General features: G+C 41.2%; 1 protein-coding gene across 1 annotated transcript in view; it reads left to right on the forward strand.

The window, feature by feature from the left end:
- Window positions 1-15,910, forward strand: part of igsf9bb (immunoglobulin superfamily, member 9Bb) — a 100,395-nt gene that overhangs the window by 52,208 nt on the left and 32,277 nt on the right. The window contains exons 5-11 of the mRNA XM_063011931.1: window positions 5,280-5,397; window positions 5,972-6,113; window positions 8,259-8,404; window positions 11,113-11,255; window positions 11,579-11,719; window positions 12,354-12,470; window positions 14,118-14,268. Coding sequence (XP_062868001.1) covers window positions 5,280-5,397; window positions 5,972-6,113; window positions 8,259-8,404; window positions 11,113-11,255; window positions 11,579-11,719; window positions 12,354-12,470; window positions 14,118-14,268 — 958 coding nt within the window. The remainder of the gene's footprint in view (window positions 1-5,279; window positions 5,398-5,971; window positions 6,114-8,258; window positions 8,405-11,112; window positions 11,256-11,578; window positions 11,720-12,353; window positions 12,471-14,117; window positions 14,269-15,910) is intronic.

Consider the following 15,910-nt stretch of genomic DNA (forward strand, 5'->3'; position numbering starts at 1 on the left):
CTACACTGTAATGATAGAGCTTTTAAAAATAAATGTAATAATCCTTTATTTACAAAAGTATTTAGCCTTAGACCTTTTATTCAATACTTTGTAAAAGCCACTTTAGCAGCAGTTGCAGCTGCAAGTGTTCTTGGAAATGTCACTACAACATTTACATTTCCAGCATTTAACAAACACTTTTATCCAAAGTGACTTATAGACTTACAACTGACAGAACACATTTGCAAACGAATGCAGGTTAAAGCCTTGTTTAGGGTCAGAACTCTGACAACTTAGCCTGGGACTCTGTGTGCAAGACTGGCCTAAACCAGCAACAGATAATAATCCAGTACATTAACTGGTGAGCTTTGGTGGCTCTGTGGTGCATATTCACCTGACACACTCTCCCTCCAACGTGTGCGTCCACGACCCCCTCTTATTCACTCGTACTTCAATAGATTTGCGTGTGAGGCCAGTCTTGCAAACGGAGAGTACCAGGCAGGTCTCCGCATTCCTCCACTTCTGTACAGGCACATCGGGCTACTAACCAGGGTCTTTACACAGCATTGAAGACCCCACCCAGTTATTAGTCCGGTCATTTCCCACACAGCAGACTAGTGGCCAATTTTGTCTGCTACAGGCACTGTCAATTGTGCCCGCTGGTAGAAGAGATGAAATCGGGATGGTCAGAATCCCAACACTGGTGTATTAGCGGAATATCCCACTGTGTCGCCTGAGATCTACAGACAGTTTATTGGACGTAATGGCTTGTTTTCTTATTGTGACAGTGCAGTCTAAATTGTTATAGACCCAGATGTGTGGTTTTGGGATTTGCCAAGATCGTAAGTCAAAGCTGAACCACAGTGCTGCAGAAAGTTTATTCTTTCTTTGGACATTTTGAAGCTGTAATTGCAAAGAAAAACAGTGCTAATTAATGGCATTAATCTGTGGTGTCACATGCTTTTAGTTCATATTTGGTCCTTGCATAATCATTTAGTCAGAGTAACTTTGTACCATATCTTTTCTGATTGGTAGATGTAAGGTTAAGGTTTGGGAATGAATGAGTGTGTGCGATATGTTTGGCTGTGGTTTCCTGATGTTAGTGTGATTGTGTGTTGTATGTGCTGGTGTGTTGTTGGGTCTGCTGTCATCTAGCCACGTGTCTCTGTCTGGTTAATTAGAGTAATTATTGTGGTGCAGACTGCTGCTGCTGTTTTAAGTAAATGGGCCACACTTATGTGCTTTCTCCTTTTTAAAGTCAGTGTTTGTGTGGCTGAAAGCTGTTGTATATAGTGAGGTGTTGTCTGGTGCACACAGGTGGCTGAACAATGTACAGTACATACAGTGTACACACACAGATACACACACTATATGGAAAAATCTATTGAGACACCCTGTCCATTTTTTTAATTCGTTGTTTCATCCACAACAGTTCAACACATCAGCTAACAGGTATAATAAATCAGCTATATAAAGGAAATATACACCGATCAGCCATGACATTTAAACAACCTCCTTGTTTCTACACTCACTGTCCATTTTATCATCTCCATTTACCATATAGAAGCACTTTGTAGTCCTACAATTACTGACTGTAGTCCATCTGTTACTCTACATACCTTTTTAACCTCCTTTTACTCTGTTCTTCAATGGTCAGGAGCCCCACAGGACCACCACAGAGCAGGTATTATTTAGGTGGTGGATCATTCTCAGCACTGCAGTGACACTGACGTGGTGGTGTGTTAGTGTGTGTTGTGCTGGTATGAGTGGATCAGCTGGAGTTTTTAAATACCGTGTCCACTCACTGTCCACTCTACAAGACATTCCTACCTAGTTGGTCCACCTTGTAGATGTAAAGTCAGAGACGATCGCTCATCTATTGCTGCTGTTTGAGTTGGTCATCTTCTAGACCTTCATCAATGATCACAGGACGCTGCCCATGGAGGGTGTTGGCTGGATATTTTTGGTTGGTGGACTATTCTTAGTCCAGCAGAGACAGTGAGGTGTTTAAAAACTCCATCAGCATGCTGTGTCTGATCCACTCATACCAGCACAACACACACTAACACACCACCATGTCAGTGTCAATGCAGTGCTGAGAATGATCCACCACCTGAATAATACCTGCTCTGTAGTGGTCCTGTGGGGGTCCTGACCATTGAAGAACAGCATGAAAGGGGGCTAACAAAGCATGTAGAGAAACAGATGGACTACAGTCAGTAATTGTAGGACTACAAAGTGCTTCTATATTGTAAGTGGAGCTGATAAAATGGACAGTGAGTGTAGAAACAAGGAGGTGGTTTTAATGTTATGGCTGATCGGTGTATGCTTCAAACTTTGCACCAGTAGCTTATGGAAGGCCCTTTTGGATTACGTTTTCTATTTCCAAAACAACATATTGCATAATTTATTGTAAAACAATCTCTTTATTAAAAGAGAAAAATGCAGCAAATTTCATTTTAATCAGCGTATCAAATTGTGACAGGTCTTCCTAGAAAAAAATGACCTGAAATTTCATTTTGCATTTATGGCTGCTGGCTGAAATTACAACATCAGAAGTGCAATAACAGAAGTAAACAAGATTAGTTAAAGCAGTGCTTCACAGTTACTTACTGTTTATTCATCTCCTGCACCCTTAGAATAGAATATAAACAGGTATTAAAAATTATTATTTTAGGGTTTCCCCTGTACTAAGAAAATAAAAATATGTAATTGAAAGTTATAATGGAAGTAGTTTTTTTAACCCTTTTCCACCCATGTTTGCTCTCTCTCTCTCAATTTTGGATAAATTAAATTCTCCAAAGCAGTCTTCACAACACTGAGAAGGCCACAGGCTAGCAAACACTTACTCTGGTATGAAGCCACTTCTTCACACTGGCCAGTGGCGGATTCTTACAGAAAGCCCCAACATTTCGCTTTTACAGAGAGACCGAACACCTACATTGTAACAGGTTGGATGCTAAATGGAGATTTTGCAGTCCACCCACATTAGGAGCCATTACCTGCTGTGCAGACTATTTTGGCTGGCAGTGGGGGGCACAGAGTCACAGTTTGACTTGTCATTCTCTTAATGACCATCACCTGTGACTCGTGAGATCTGATGTGCTCCAGGTGGCAGGTTTTCTATTTATATCACAGCTTCTCCTGTCCTTTTTGTCAGCGCATTAGCTGGCACAGCTCTTTCTCTTGAAGCTGTGATGCCTGACTGGGATGTTTGCTCTGGTTGACTTTGCATGGTCAGCATGCTGTGGTTTCTTGGAACTTGTCCCAGTTTTTTTCTTTTTTGGGACCTTAAGATAGGAACACGCTGGGAGAGCTGAATGCCCCAGACGTGCCACAACATCCCATTTCCTAGAGTGAGACTTGCCTTGTAAAACCACAAGGAGATTAGTAAGGGGTTCATCTGAATAATTCATTCTCCCCTTTTGTTTCGTGGTTATTTAGCCACAGTGTTATACTACCTTGGACTAAGATTCTGCATGAGGGTTCTATTTTCTCCTTTTTAGGTGCATAAGGAAGCACGCCTTTGCATGCCCTTTCTTCCTGGTACATACATGAACTCATGCTATATCTACCACTCATGTCTGTGCCTTGACCAGACAGTAGTTGCAGCTGCAGCAGCTGCTATTTGTGGCCTTTTACTTTAGTCAGTGTCTAGAATTATTTAAGTACAATTTTTCATATTGGGCGGCACAGTGGCTCCATGGGTAGCACTGTCACCTCACAGCAAGAAGGTCCTGGGGTTCGATCCCCAGGCGGGGCAGTCCGGGTCCTTTCTGTGCGGAGTTTGCATGTTCTCCCCATGTCTGCGTGGGCTTTCTCCGGAAGCTCCGATTTCTTCCCACAGTCCAAAAACATGCAGTCAGGTTAATTGGAGACACTGAATTGCCTTATAGATGAATGGGTGTGTGTATGTGTGTGTATGTGTGTCTGCCCTGCGATGGACTGGTTCCCCGTGATGCGCCCATGGACTGGTGCCTTGCGCCCATTGATAAGCTGGGATAGGCTGAATTTTTTTATATTAATATCAGTTTAACTTCTTACATTACCCGGAATTGTTATTATAGGTAGACAAAACATCATGAAGCTATAATTTAGGTAAGTGAGTGTCCTGAAAAAAACAGATGAGATGCTATCATAAGATTACAACAACCATGAAGGTTGGTTGGACTTGAGCCAGGATAAAAAAGGGGAACACTATAAGTTTGTTGTTTAATTTAAGGCCAAGGGTCAAGTCCAGTGTGCCATGGAAAAAGTGTACAGTTTAACAAAAGGCTTTCCTTATGATTTGGGGCGGCACGGTGGCTAAGTGGGTAGCACTGTCGCCTCACAGCAAGAAGGTCCTGAGTTCGATCCCCAGGTGGGGCATTCCGGGTCCTTTCTGTGTGGAGTTTGCATGTTCTCCCCGTGTCCGCGTGGGTTTCCTCCAGGTGCTCCGGTTTCCTCCTACAATCCAAAGACATGCAAGTGAAGTGAACTGGAGACACTAAATTGTCCATGACTGTGTTTGATATAACCTTGTGAACTGATGAATCTTGTGTAATGAGTAACTACCGTTCCTGTCATGAATGTAACCAAAGTGTAAAACATGACGTAAAAATCCTAACAAACAAACAAACAAATCCTTATGATACTGGAAATGAAAACAAATCTGGTGGATTCTGCCAGACATGTAAAATTAAAACACTTTAAGAATATCTGATGAAAGACAGATTTATAATGTAGGTCAGTGAGAATCTCGTAAGGCGTAATTACTTAACACTTATGTAAATCACAATTACATTAGCACTCATTTTGTTCAATAAGGGACTGGTCATGATAATAAGGCTTCTTTTCATTAAAGAGTATAAGGAGATGCACACTGGTCTTCCTATTCCTCCTGGGACCAATTCAGCTGGAAACACTGGAGTGTGTTTTAGTCCCGTAGCTGTGCTACAGTGCAAGCATTAGCTGCAGAAGTAAGCTGTAATAAAATGCGAATGGTGCATCTGTGGGTGGAAGCTGCGAGAGAACATTGATCTTTAAGTCCCTGGTGGAGTGGCCTGGTTTGTTTGATCTCTCCTACGCTGTCTCGCTGTCTTCGCTTTTTTTCCTTCCATAATGCAATAACAGAATTAAGATTTGCTTAATGCCAGGACGTAAGAATAAGGGGGCAGAATGTGGTGCCAAAAGTCCAAACGTGTGGTAAAATCCCATAACGTGCCATAATCCCAGCCATCCACAGAGGTCATTTATGCACGTGTGTGTAAACTAACAAGTTGCTGTATTCAGCATAATGAGAGCATGTTCTGTGTCCACAGGTTAGTGATGGCAGCCTGACTGTGTTGTCCATCACCCGGGAGGATCGAGGAGCGTACATGTGCAGGGCCTACAGCGTGCAGGGAGAGGCTGTCCATACCACACGCCTTCTCGTCCAAGGTAGCACCAAGTCCAAGTCTATCTATGTATTATGCATACTGCTGGGATCCAGGGTTTGAATGGATTGCCGTCCAGTCTGCAAATTGTTACTGCACTGCACCCAGTGATTTAGAGGAACCCTAACCAGGATAAAGTGGTGCTACAGCATGTAAAGGAAATAAAAAAAAAAACATGACATAGAACATTGAAAACATAAAATCAGATTGTCATATTATTTAAATATGGGCAGTTCTAGCCTAGCGGTTAGGGTACTGGACTAGTGATCAAAAGGTCACTGATTCAAGCCTTGTTGTCACAGTTGGCCCCTAACCCTCAATTGCTTGGACAAAATACTGTCACAGTATTGCAAGTCGCTTTGGATAAAAGCGTCTGCTAGATGCTGAAGATGTACATGTGTATAAATATAACAATTCGAAGTCATATTGCTTTTATAGGACCGTTGATTCTTTCTTCAGGAAAACTACAAGGAACAACACTGATTGTGCATTACTGCAAATCGAACCCTGACACATTTAATGACATTTTTTAAATTTATGACACACTGGTTTGATATATATCTTATTTTGTCCTGCAGGACCTCCATTTATTGTGTCCCCTCCAGAGAACATAACAGTGAACATATCCCAGGATGCATTCTTCACCTGCCAGGCTGAAGCGTACCCTGGCAACATGACGTACACCTGGTTCTGGGAGGAAGATAATGTCTTCTTCAAGAAGTAAAGTTATGATCGGGTTTACTACTGTACCATACCTTACTGTTCTACCCTAACATCATCATCATCAACCACACATCAGTCTGGCTTTCTGATTAATTTAGCAAACATGTAGTTTCAGTTGTTGTTAACTTATTTAAGTAAAAATGTAAAGGTGTGTGTTTTAAAAACTGTCTATTATCGGGTTTTTTAAAAGACTAGTCACAGAGAAATCTGTTTTCTAATCAGTCACAGAAAAATAAACATTGAAATCCTATGGTCATGCATCATATCTACCTTACAAATACACCAACCAGGCATAACATTATGACCACTGATTATATAATAACATAATAACACTGATTATCTCATCATCACAGCACCTGTTAGTGGGTGAGATATATTAGGCAGCAAGTGAACATTTTATCCTCAAAGTTGATGTTAGACGCAGGAAAAATGTGCGAGCTTAAGGACTTGAGTGAGTTTGACAAGGGCCAAATTGTGATGGCTAGACGACTGGGTCAGAGCATCTCCAAAACTGCAGCTCTTGTGGGGTGTTCCCAGTCTGCAGTGGTCAGTATCTATCAAAAGTGGTCCAAGGAAGGAACAGTGGTAAACCAGCGACAGGGTCATGGGCGGCCAAGTCTCATTAATGCACGTGGGGAGCGAAGGCTGGCCCGTGTGGTCCGATCCAACAGACGAGCTACTGTAGCTCAAATTGCTGAAAAAGTTAAAAGCTGGTTCTGATAGTAAGGTGTCAGAATACACAGTGCAGTAAAGTTGCAGGGCTGTTTTGGCAGCAAAAGGGGAACCCACACAATATGAGGAAGGTGGTCATAATGTTATGCCTAATCGGTGTATGTGTAAACTTTCAACATTTTATATTATACACCTGCATCAGTGTATTCAGTGCTGGCATCGGTTTCAGATCTGACACACCTTCCTCGCACATTTATTTCTGTCTCTGTATTTGTACAGTTATGGTGGTTTTGTGTAGACAGTGTGCTAGTAAATATTAAATATTAGCTGCTATTTGATGCGAGTGGATTAGTCAGGACTGCCTGTGTTTGCAATGTATTACTGTACAGAACAAAAGAAAATGTATTCAGTGTTAGTAAAGAACATTACATAACGCTGGAGAACTCACATACATTCCAATGTTTTTACTGTAGGTAAAACGCATGCCAGTAAACAGAACTGGAATTTTAATGATTTAGCAAATGTTCTTGTGACTGGATGACTGGAATATATCTTATCTAGTCAAACTTTACCGAATTTGAGTTTCCTCATAAGTTAAATTTGGCTTTTCTTGAAATCTTCTGTGTCAAAAATGCAGCCGAATTGTTCACTTATTCATTGTATGTTTAATCACTGCTTTGTCCTGGTCAGGACTGTGGTCAGTCTGATTCATTGAGCAAAAGGCAGGAAACACACACACACACACACACATTCACACTTACGGCAATTTTTAGTAGCTCCAGTTGGCCTGACTGTGCCCTTTACCATGATGTTTCTTGCCCCATGGTGTATTGCAGACCCACAGTGGCCTTGACAAGAAACTATAATGAACACATGAATAAAGATCAGTTCATAAGTAATTAACAGATGTATTAACATAACTCCTAAGTGTTCCCACCTTTACTGCACTGTACATGATAAATGCCCCAAATGAGACGCTCCTGTTCCTGACTCACATCTATTTTTTATCTATTAAACGAGTTTGATCTCAGTCTGAGCTCACTTAGGTTCCAAGCTGATCTTTATTGACCAGTCTGATTTCTGTCTGTGCGATTGAGTGCTTTCAGACGTCTCTCTCCTGTCCTTGCTTCCCTCAGAGAAATATCTGGTAGCACGGTGCTTGTGTTCATCATACGCTCCACTAGCACTGACTGTAAATACGGTAGCCTTGAGCAATCCTGAACTCTTTCATGCGTAGCCTCTACACTCTATAGAAAAAGGATTATTTTGCTCTGCTGGAGGTGCTTCGGAAACGCAGAGGCATGACCAGTGCTCCCACAGACACTTGTAGAATGATTTCGTGTGTTCAGTGTTTAGTTTATTCACATGAGCTTATTGTTAGAATTCAGGTAATGATTGTAAGACACAGGACTATTTATCAGTACATTATTGATGATGTCTCTGAATGTGAGCTTCTTATTCATTTTGCAGTGATCTGAAGCGCAGAGTGAGCATTCTGATTGATGGATCCCTCATCATTGCTCAGGTGAAGCCTGAAGATGCTGGAAAATACACTTGCAGTCCCAGTAACAGTCTCGGCCGGCCCCCTACTGCATCAGCATACCTAATAGTGCAATGTAAGTTAGCCCACATCATGTCCACACTTCTTCCTAACACAACATTCACAGAACGGGTCATGAAATACAAAAGTTTATACACAACTGGTCAAATTGTATGTTTCGTTGATCTTCTAAGTAATAATATATTTTAAAATGAAGTATATAAAAATATGTATTATTAATACATTAACATGGTTCTTGGGTGGTGCTCTGGTCTAATGCACTCACCCATCGCTAAGATCCAGGTTTAAATCTTACAAAAACAGTGATTGTATCTGGTGGGAGGGATGATCAGAAGGATTCCACATTACTGATGTCATTGCGGCCTGTCCTTACTGGTTGAAGGAGTAATGGAGAGCAGTGCGTGACTCTCTGTATGCGATACTGCTCTCTGTGTGAACCCGTCTCTCACAGGTGAACAGATGCAGCTGGCGACTGCCCATGTGTCTGATGGGGGGAGCAGTGCTGCAGCGGTAAAGTATGCTACCCCACTGCAGCTGAGATCTGGGGATCCAGGGTTTAAAACTAAGCGGCGCTATCAACCGGTCAGGTATCTGCATGGACATGATTGGTTAATGTCCTGGTGGGGTACCGATTTCCATAGAAGGATCTGGAGGAACTTCAATGGCTTGCACAGAGCTCTTTTCTTAACCCCAGTGAACACATTTGGGATAAATTGGAATGTTGATTAATATATTTCATAACAAAGTATAAAAAATATCAGCTTCATATTAATACTCATGGTTTTGAAATAGGCTGTCCAACAAGCTAATGGTCAATTGTCCACATACTTTTGGCCATATCATGTATGGGTAGTAACAGTGTACGGTTGTAATTAATCAGAGGTTAGCCCAGTCTCTAAGCCAATTCAAAGTGCTCACATGGTCTCTGTCAGTCCACCACTTTTTATTTGCAGCCCGGAGATTGGAATGACTCTGTCCTCCCTGGAGTGTGGACATGAATTGAAACAGTGACCTTGCGTCAGTAAGCCAGAGGACCAGTCAGTCACAGCACATATGCTCCTTTCTGATGGACATGTATGGAGGAGATTCAAAGTGGCCGTTCGCTTCAGGAAGCTTTTTTTGCCGAAGCTTTTGAAGAGGAAGACTGGTCATGTCCGCTGCGAATTGTGGGGCAGCGAGTGCTGACTCTGTCCATAGTAGACATGCCAAAGCTGGTATCCAAGGCAACAGACATTTAAAACTCCCTCAATCTCCAGCACAAAATTGGGCTGCGCTAGTTTGCCAAGCGTGAGAGGAGAAAGGCATTACATCATTGCTTAGCTGATCTGCAAATGCAAAAGGGGGAACAAGCTGCACATGGATCATCCCTGATCTCCAACCATCGAGAACCATAGCATTGTTTTTTAATGGGGTTATGCAGTACCTTCCCCCGACCACCTTATCCCCCGCCAAATATTATAAGCATTTTAAAGCTTTATGTGAAATTTAGGAGGGAGAAACTGTGAGGATTTGAAGCAACGTGTGCTGTAACGGTTCTTACAAACCTCGATTAGAATTGTTCTTTGCTATCAGCTCTTTGCCGTCTTCATTCTATTGTAGCAGCTCAGTCACGACTGCCCCAAACTGGTCTCATCCACCAGCAGCTAACCTGAAAGCCTGGACTCTTCATGCATGTGAAGAAAAAAAAGGTATGAAGTAGAGAGCAGGGGGAGAAATGAACATGGTGACATCATCGCATGTGGAACCCCTCTCCTCTGCAGTGACGTCACCTACAGACACTTGGCATCGGCGCAAAGTGGCCATGGGCGACCCCAAAAGACGACTGGTAGCACTGCATCACGGTTTTACCATCAGCCTTCTGTAGTATCTACACCTCTCTCTCCCTCTCTCTCTCTCTCTCTCTCTCTCTCTCTCGTGGCTTCCCCCTCCTACCGCTGCTGCTAAAAATAGCGCCAGGCAAGATGAGGCAGTGGATTTCTTCAGTGTTCAAGTGCACCTTTTTTCCTGACTACAGTAGCCATTCACTGGAGAGTGTGAGACGTGATATCTGAATAGCAGTTTAAGTTAAAAATGTTGGCACCCTCACTGTGCACTTTATTAGGTACACCACCCTGGTTTGTACATTCATTAAATATTAAATAAGCTACACCTACCATACAAATAAACTTTGTGGGTACACAATTACTGACTTTATCTATTGATGTGTATGTCACACACACCCCTCACACACACACACACCCTCATTGCTACCCATACTGATAGAATTTTTTTGGGGTGACGGCCCAATTTTAACAATGCATTGACATGGCATTATGTGTGTGTTGTACTGGTATGTGCAGTAGTGCTGTTGGGATTATTAAACCAGGAAGGTGTACCTAATAAAGTGCTCTGTAAACACTTGTAATAAACATCCTTCCCAAAGGATATGCAAGCATATAATTCATTTTATATAACTTATCTCAGGGCAAGCCGTAGCCTAGCAGTTAAGGTACTGGATTAGTAATCAGAAGGTCGCTGGTTCAAGCTGCCAGGTCGCTGCTGTTGGGCCCTTAACCCTCAATTGCTCAGACTGTATACTGTAACTGTAATGTAAGTCGCTTTGGAGAAAGGCGTCTGCAAAATGCCAAAAAAGTAAAGTAATCTCAAATATGATTTTAGACTTAAACAGCTGAACTGAGAGGGACGGCCAAATACTTTTGGCCATAAAGTGGAACTGAAACCAGCAATAAAGTGACAGTACTTTTCCTGCGCTGTTTCCTGCAGACCCTGCCCGCGTGGTGAACATGCCACCCGTCATATATGTGGCCATCGGACTGCCGGGGTACATCCGCTGCCCGGTGGATGCCAACCCACCTGTCACTTCAGTGAAGTGGAAAAAAGATGGTCTGCCTCTCCGGATAGAAAAAGTAAGTCAGACGCTGTTCCTGCTGCAAAGGAATTCTTTTCTGCTTTTTATTCTTTCTGTTTGTAAATTGTGGTAAAATTGCACTAGTTGAATGTTTTACATGAGCAGCATGTGGGGTGGAACTGACTGAGTTTTGATTTCTAGCCGTACACTTTTATTGATTAATGACTCATTATTATCAACGCTGAGAATGCTGAGAAAATTAGAGTTATATTCTGCTTGTTTATTTATTTTTTTGTAAGGGTTATGGTAGGAGCATCTCAGATTAGCTGAATGACCATGTTCATGTCTCTTGGAGTAATGGTGCCATCCTGCATGTTTCAGTTCCCTGGCTGGAGCCAAATGGAAGATGGAAGTATTCGAGTGGCAGAGGTGACAGAGGACTCTCTTGGCACCTACGCCTGCGTGCCTTACAACGCCCTGGGTACCATGGGACAGTCGCCGTCCGCCCCCCTGGTGCTAAAGGTACTTAGATATACGATATACAGTCAAAAGTTTTTGGACACCTGACCATGAGCTTGTCTGACATTCCATGTCAAAAACAAATAGTTTTAAAATACAGTGACCTCTATGTGATCTTTTAGCTAGGGCAACAGCCACTCTTCTGTGAAGGCTTCTCACAAGACTTGTGGGAATGTTTGTCCACTTATTCAAAAGAGTGTTTGTATGGCTGGGCACTGATGTTGGTCAAGAAAGCCTCAGCAGATATTCCAGTTCATTCCAAAGCTGTTCACTGGGGCTGAGGTCAAAGCTCTGTTTTTTAACCAAGATTTTCCTCCAACCCCTTGTATACCCCACCCACCACCCTCCGAGAATACAGAATTTCATTATCCGCTTCCTGGTCAGGGTAGAGGTGGACTCTGTTCCACCCAGAAACACTGGACGTAAGGCAGGGACACCCTGGACAGGGTGCTAATCCACCGCAGGCAAATCAATAAATTCTCTCTTTCATTTTATACACATGGTTCATTTTTAAACTTTCTAATATTAAAAATGGTCGTTCTGTTTGTGCTTGTGAAAAGGCTACTGATCAATGAATCAAACCACTGTTTTCTTTAAAGCAACTTTTTAGTTACATATGCTTTGGTTTTGTGTCTAGGACCCCCCTAAGTTCCTGGTGGTTCCTGGTGGAGAGTACAGGCAGGAAGCAGGAAGAGAGCTGGTCATCCCCTGTGAGGCAGAAGGAGACCCGTACCCCAATATAACATGGAGAAAGGTAACAGATATTCAATTCAGTCAGGAGTTCTAGACTTCTTTTGTAGTTGAAAGCTACACTTATAAGGGGCATCATTTTCATGTAGTAGCCTGTAAGTTCATGACAATGGAAAGCTTGCTTGACCTTGGACAGTGCCACCCCTTTCCAGCAGCTTCAATCTTATGGCAGATTTATTTTTTGTTTGTTTTTGGGGTTCTTGTATTAGATCTGATTAGATATGGACACATTTTCTTTTGTCACAATCTGTCAGTCTGGGTTTTCTTTACTGACTTTGGCCTGAAACCACTGTTTATGTTGGTACAGAGCAGTCACCAACTGGTCAATCATAATCACTAACAAAGAATTTTCAGGCCATGCCACAGTCAATTAACATTTTCGAATAACTAATAAATAAACAATAAATCATTTGTGACAGAAAATTATTTTTTTTTAATGTGTGTGGAAAGAAATATACATACATTCATTTTTTAATGTTTTACCACCACTATCCTGGTCAGAATCGTGATGTGTCCTGTTTTCTTGGAATCATTGGGTGCAATATTGCAATCGTTATTTTAATTCATTTTGTGTTTTGTGGTGTTGAGATCAGGGTTTAGTGCAGGCCACTGGAGTACCTACACAAAACACATGTCAAACATGTCTTTGTTGACCTCACTACGTTTTGTTTGTTTGCTTGTTTTATTAGGATTTTAACGTCATGTTTAAATTTTGGTTACATTCATGACAGGAACGGTAGTTACTCATTACACAAGGTTCATCAGTTCACGAGGTTATATCAAACACAGTCCTGGACAATTTTGTATCTCCAATTCACCTCACTTGCATGTTTTGGGACTGTGGGAGGAAACCGGCTGTGAGGCGACAGTGCTACCCACTTAGCCACCGCGCCACTCCGACCTCACTTTGTAAACATGAGTGCAGTCATGCTGATCCTTTAGCAAACTGTTGTCTAAAAGTTCAAAGCTCATGGTTTATCTTATATATTTTATGGTATGCAATTATTAGGAATAATTGAACAATACATTTAACCCTTTGATGCACAAGCTAAGCAAACGCCTTCTAATGCACAACATGGGTCAAAAATGACCCATATTCATCCATTCAAGAATATTTTCATATGCACATTTGTCAGTTATTCATGTATTTGCTGTCTTAGCTAATAAAAGCTATCTATACTAGAATATGTAAACAGCTAGCAAGCAAGATACAAGAGCCTAATCTTTGGTTGTCTTTCAAAAGATCAGTAAATATGTTTTTGACTACAGACACTTACAAATGTCAGTAGTTTCTGTCAAATTCCATAGTAAATACATAAGGGTCATTTTTGACCCATGTTGTGCATTAGAAGGGTAGTGATACAAAAATTATTTTTATTAAAAAAGCAAAAAATATAAAACTGAAATAAGGATTTGTGATGATCAAAAACAAGTTAATTGAAAAATTCATGGAAGCTTGAATGACGAAATTAATTTATTGCAAAGATATAGAAAATAAAAACTCAGTCGGGTCACTTTTGACCCAGGTTGTGCATCAAAGGGTTAAATAGTTGAAATTTCTTATAAATTTGTGTTCATCACTGTTTTTTTTGCATTCTGTCCTCCCCTCTCTTTTTCTCTTTCACCCCTGCTCTCTCCCTCTCTGGCGAAGGTAGGGAAACCCAGCAGGAGCAAGCACAACGTCCTACCAAGAGGCAGCTTACAGATCAAATCTCTCAGCAAGGAGGACCACGGGGAGTGGGAATGTGTCGCCACCAATGTTGCCACGAGCATCACTGCCAGCACGCGCCTCCTCGTAATCGGTAGGAAACCAACACTGCTAGTGACGCAAACTAGTGCCAATCGAACCAATTTTCTCTGTAATAATCGAACTTCATGTAGAGACCATGATGGACAGAATCGCTGCTTCAGCATGATCTGATGACTCAACAGCATAGTTTGTAACTTGCAGCATCAGATAGACAAGTGAGCAGTAATTTGCCAGGTCAGTGGTGCACGCTGTTATCACACTCGAATATCACAGGTGAGTAAGTGTTTACTTTGGCTGGAAGTGATAACAAGGAATCACATGGTGTAATTTGATTTTCAGACGTTCTATATTGATGACAGGACATTTCAGTGTCAGTGCTGCCCGCTGGCATTAGTTTGTGCCTTTAGGTTTTTTTTTATCCAAACCTATGGACATTAATTGTAAAAGTTGCTTCCTGTTTGCAGCTATAACAGTCTCCACTCTTCTTTAAAGGCTTTTTACTTTTGACTTATGGCCCATCCAGAGTGACTTTGTCATGCTGAAACAGTAAAGGAATTGCCCAAAATGTTATAATCATTTAGTTGGAAGCACATCAGTGTTTACATTGACAGTGTTTGATGTAGATCTAAGTTGTATTTCTTTTTGACCAAATGTAAAGTTGATTGTCAGGTGCTAGAGTCATTTTTACTGCTGTAGAGTCTAATGACTACATGCTGTACATTAATCCAACTGTATTCATATTGTGCATTATGGTGTTTAGCTTGAGTTCAGCTGCTTGGCTATAAAGCTTCAGATAACCAGTTCTTGAATTGCTCTTGCTTTCAGAAGCATTTTAGAACTTACTTATAAGTTTGGAAGCACTTCTGTAAGTCGCTCTGGATAAGAGCGTCTGCTAAATGCTGAAAATGTAAATGTAAGTGTCGCTGTGAAAGATGAGTTTGTTAAGCTGCTGTTGCTGTCAGTTGTTTTCACTTCTAAAATTCAGCACACAAAATTTTAAGACATTCATTTGTTAGAAACTGCCATTGTTTGTCTATAGAAACTAAAGGACATCTTATTTATTTTCTGATTTTAACTAGAAGTTTGTTTTTAGGCAGCTGGAGCTCTGTAGATTATGGCCTAATGGACTGGCTAATAACTGTATATGTGCACCTATTGTACTCTCCAAATTTCACACCAGAAACTGACTTTTCCAGACTTTGCATTAATGAAGCCCACAAAATCAGAACAATTTTTTTTGTCTCAAAATCCTATGTAGACTTTTTGTTGGAACAAAGCCAACTTGACCCCGTAAACAATAATAAAAACACAAACATCAAAGATATTTACATATTTTATACACCAATTACCAATTCAGCCTCCTGTGACCCGTTTCTACATTTTTCGACATTATGCAGTGTTCCTTTAGAAGTCTACACAGCATTACAGTTGTTTTACTGGTTGCAGATGCATATTTACAGGTCAGAGAACTTAAACTGCAAATTTTATCTGTAAGAGTTTTTGTTGTAAAATAAATTACTGATGCCAATTTGGTTTTTAAATACAAAAAAATGATGTGACCAAGTTTATTAAACCTGATGCAAATTATATAATAAAAGAGCACTTTTTATTTGCTTTAAAGGTGCATAATTTGTAACTGACTACAACATGTTTTGTTCACTTTTAGGCTAAATGTTGAATGAATTCACTGTTTT

This window comes from Trichomycterus rosablanca, chromosome 16 (genome assembly GCF_030014385.1).
Source record: "Trichomycterus rosablanca isolate fTriRos1 chromosome 16, fTriRos1.hap1, whole genome shotgun sequence".
NCBI lineage: Eukaryota > Metazoa > Chordata > Actinopteri > Siluriformes > Trichomycteridae > Trichomycterus > Trichomycterus rosablanca.